The sequence below is a fragment of the Solanum pennellii genome, chromosome 8, assembly GCF_001406875.1.
Source record: "Solanum pennellii chromosome 8, SPENNV200".
Lineage (NCBI taxonomy): Eukaryota > Viridiplantae > Streptophyta > Magnoliopsida > Solanales > Solanaceae > Solanum > Solanum pennellii.
The window spans coordinates 23,681,041-23,683,168 of record NC_028644.1 but is presented as its reverse complement, the minus strand read 5'-3'; the positions used below and the strand labels follow the sequence as shown (position 1 = coordinate 23,683,168).

The window sequence follows — 2,128 nt, the reverse complement described above, 5'->3', positions numbered from 1 at the left end:
GACAGATTTACTGCATTGGTGAGAGGTGTTCCTAACCACCCATTGATGACGAGTCACTAAAAGAGTACTTCTACATAGGGCAAGATGACAACAACAAAACAGTGCTCAATACTATTGCAGGTGGATCTTGTGGGGAATGTTCCTATGTTGAGATTGCATAGAAGTTAGACAAGATATCTCACAATGACAAGTCTTGGAGCATTAGAAAGTCCGACACCGGAAGAAACACCTTTGCGATACAAGCACAAACAACCCAACAACAGATAAGATGCGTGAAGAGTTGGCACAGATGAGAACTGAGCTAGGGTTATTTTTGAAACATATGAGCGGATGTGCAGAGAATGCGGTGAACTATTTGACTAAACCACCACCACCAGTAGATGAATACTATTATGATGAGGATGCCTATGAAGTGAATGATTAGAGAGGTGGTTTTCGACCAAACGCCCAAGGTTCCAATCAAGAAAATTGGCTCAAGTAAACCAAGGTCGAAACTATGGTAACTACAACCGATAGGATCAATATGCTCTAGATGGGAACTATAACCGAAACAACAACTTCATTCGCAATTACGATAGTAACAGGAATGATCAGAGTGAGCCCTATGTTCCCCCACGAAATTGGGAAGTTGCTCCTTGGGATGGAAGAGGTAGTATTTGAAGATATGTTGCAGAAGATGATGAGGAGGTTTGATGCTAGTGATGATAATGTCAAAAGTTGAGACGTGACCTAGCTATCATTGGACAAAATGTGAATGCACATGCGGTTACAATTAAGAGCCTCGAGTTACAAATGGCTCAGTTGTCTACTACTATGAACCCACACCAACCTGGTAATCTTCCTATCAACGCTGTCCAGAATCCTAAAAGTGATGGGCATTGCATGGCAGCCGCTACTCGAGGAGGTAAGTAGACCATTGATCCACATATACCATCTGTAGTAGAGGGTGATATGAGAAAGGATGAAGATGTAGTATAAGATAGTGAAGATTTGGTGGACAAAACGACAAAAAAAGCAGAGGTATCTCAGAAAGTGGTCCCTATTTCTAGGCCTCCCCTACCTTTCCCTCAGAGATTAGTGAAGAAGACTAAAGATGGTAAATACCGGAGATTTATCACTATGTTGAAACAACTTTCCGTCAATGTCCCTTTGATAGAAGCTTTGGAACAAATGCCCGGTTATGCTATGTTTATGAAGGACATGGTGACAAAGAAGAGATCGGGGAGTTTTGAAGATGATGACAGAGTGCAACATTGTAGTTTTATTGCTACAAAGTCTCATGTGCAGAAGAAAGAAGATTTGGGCGCCTTCACTAATCCATGTACTATAGGGTTGCTACACTTTGCCAAGGCACTATGTGATCTTGGTGCGAGCATAAATCTTATGCCTCCGTCCATTTATAAAAAGTTAGGCTTGGGTGACCCAAAGCCTACTACGATGTGGTTACTTACGACTGATCGAACTGTGAAGAGTCCCATTGGTATACTCCATGATGTGCTTGTGAAAGTCGAATCATTCACATTTTCGGCCGATTTTGTGATTCTTGATTGTGAAGTTGACTTTGAGGTCCCCATTATTCTAAGAAGACCATTTCTTGCAACTCGGCGTGAATTAGTCGAAATGGAGGAGGGGAAAATGAAATTTAGGTTGAACAATGAAGAAGCAACTTTAAATATATGTAGGTCCATGAAGTAGAGTTGTGAGATACAAAGTTTATGTTATATCCTATAAGGTTAAGAGTATATCTGAGGTGCAAATTGAAGAGCGACTAGCTACCGTGGCACTAGCGACAGTTATCATGAATTTTGACAATGATGGTATTGAAGAATATGGGTCTTTGGTGGCTGCACTTGATCAAACGAATATCAATCAAAGCCGAAGAAATTGGAGTTGGATATGAAGCATCGCGAGTCTCCACCCGCAAAACCATCTATTGAGGAGGCCACAAAATTAGAGCTTAAGACTCTACACCTCAACTAAGGTATGTGTTCTTGGGTAGAGATGACACTTTACTGGTGATAATTGCAGCAGATTTGAATGTACAACAAGTAGAGTGCTTAGTGGCAGTATTGAAGAGGTTCAAACGAGCCATTGGTTGGACTATTGCAAACATTATTGGGATCTCTCC

At 41.3% G+C, this 2,128-nt stretch overlaps 1 protein-coding gene across 1 annotated transcript; it reads left to right on the top strand.

Annotated features, from left to right (window-relative positions):
* Positions 1-1,170: 1,170 nt before the first annotated feature.
* LOC107027542 lies at positions 1,171-1,695 on the top strand. Its single transcript, XM_015228685.1, has one exon. The coding sequence runs from the start codon at positions 1,171-1,173 to the stop codon at positions 1,693-1,695; it is 525 nt and encodes a 174-aa protein (XP_015084171.1).
* The last annotated feature ends 433 nt before the right edge of the window (positions 1,696-2,128 follow it).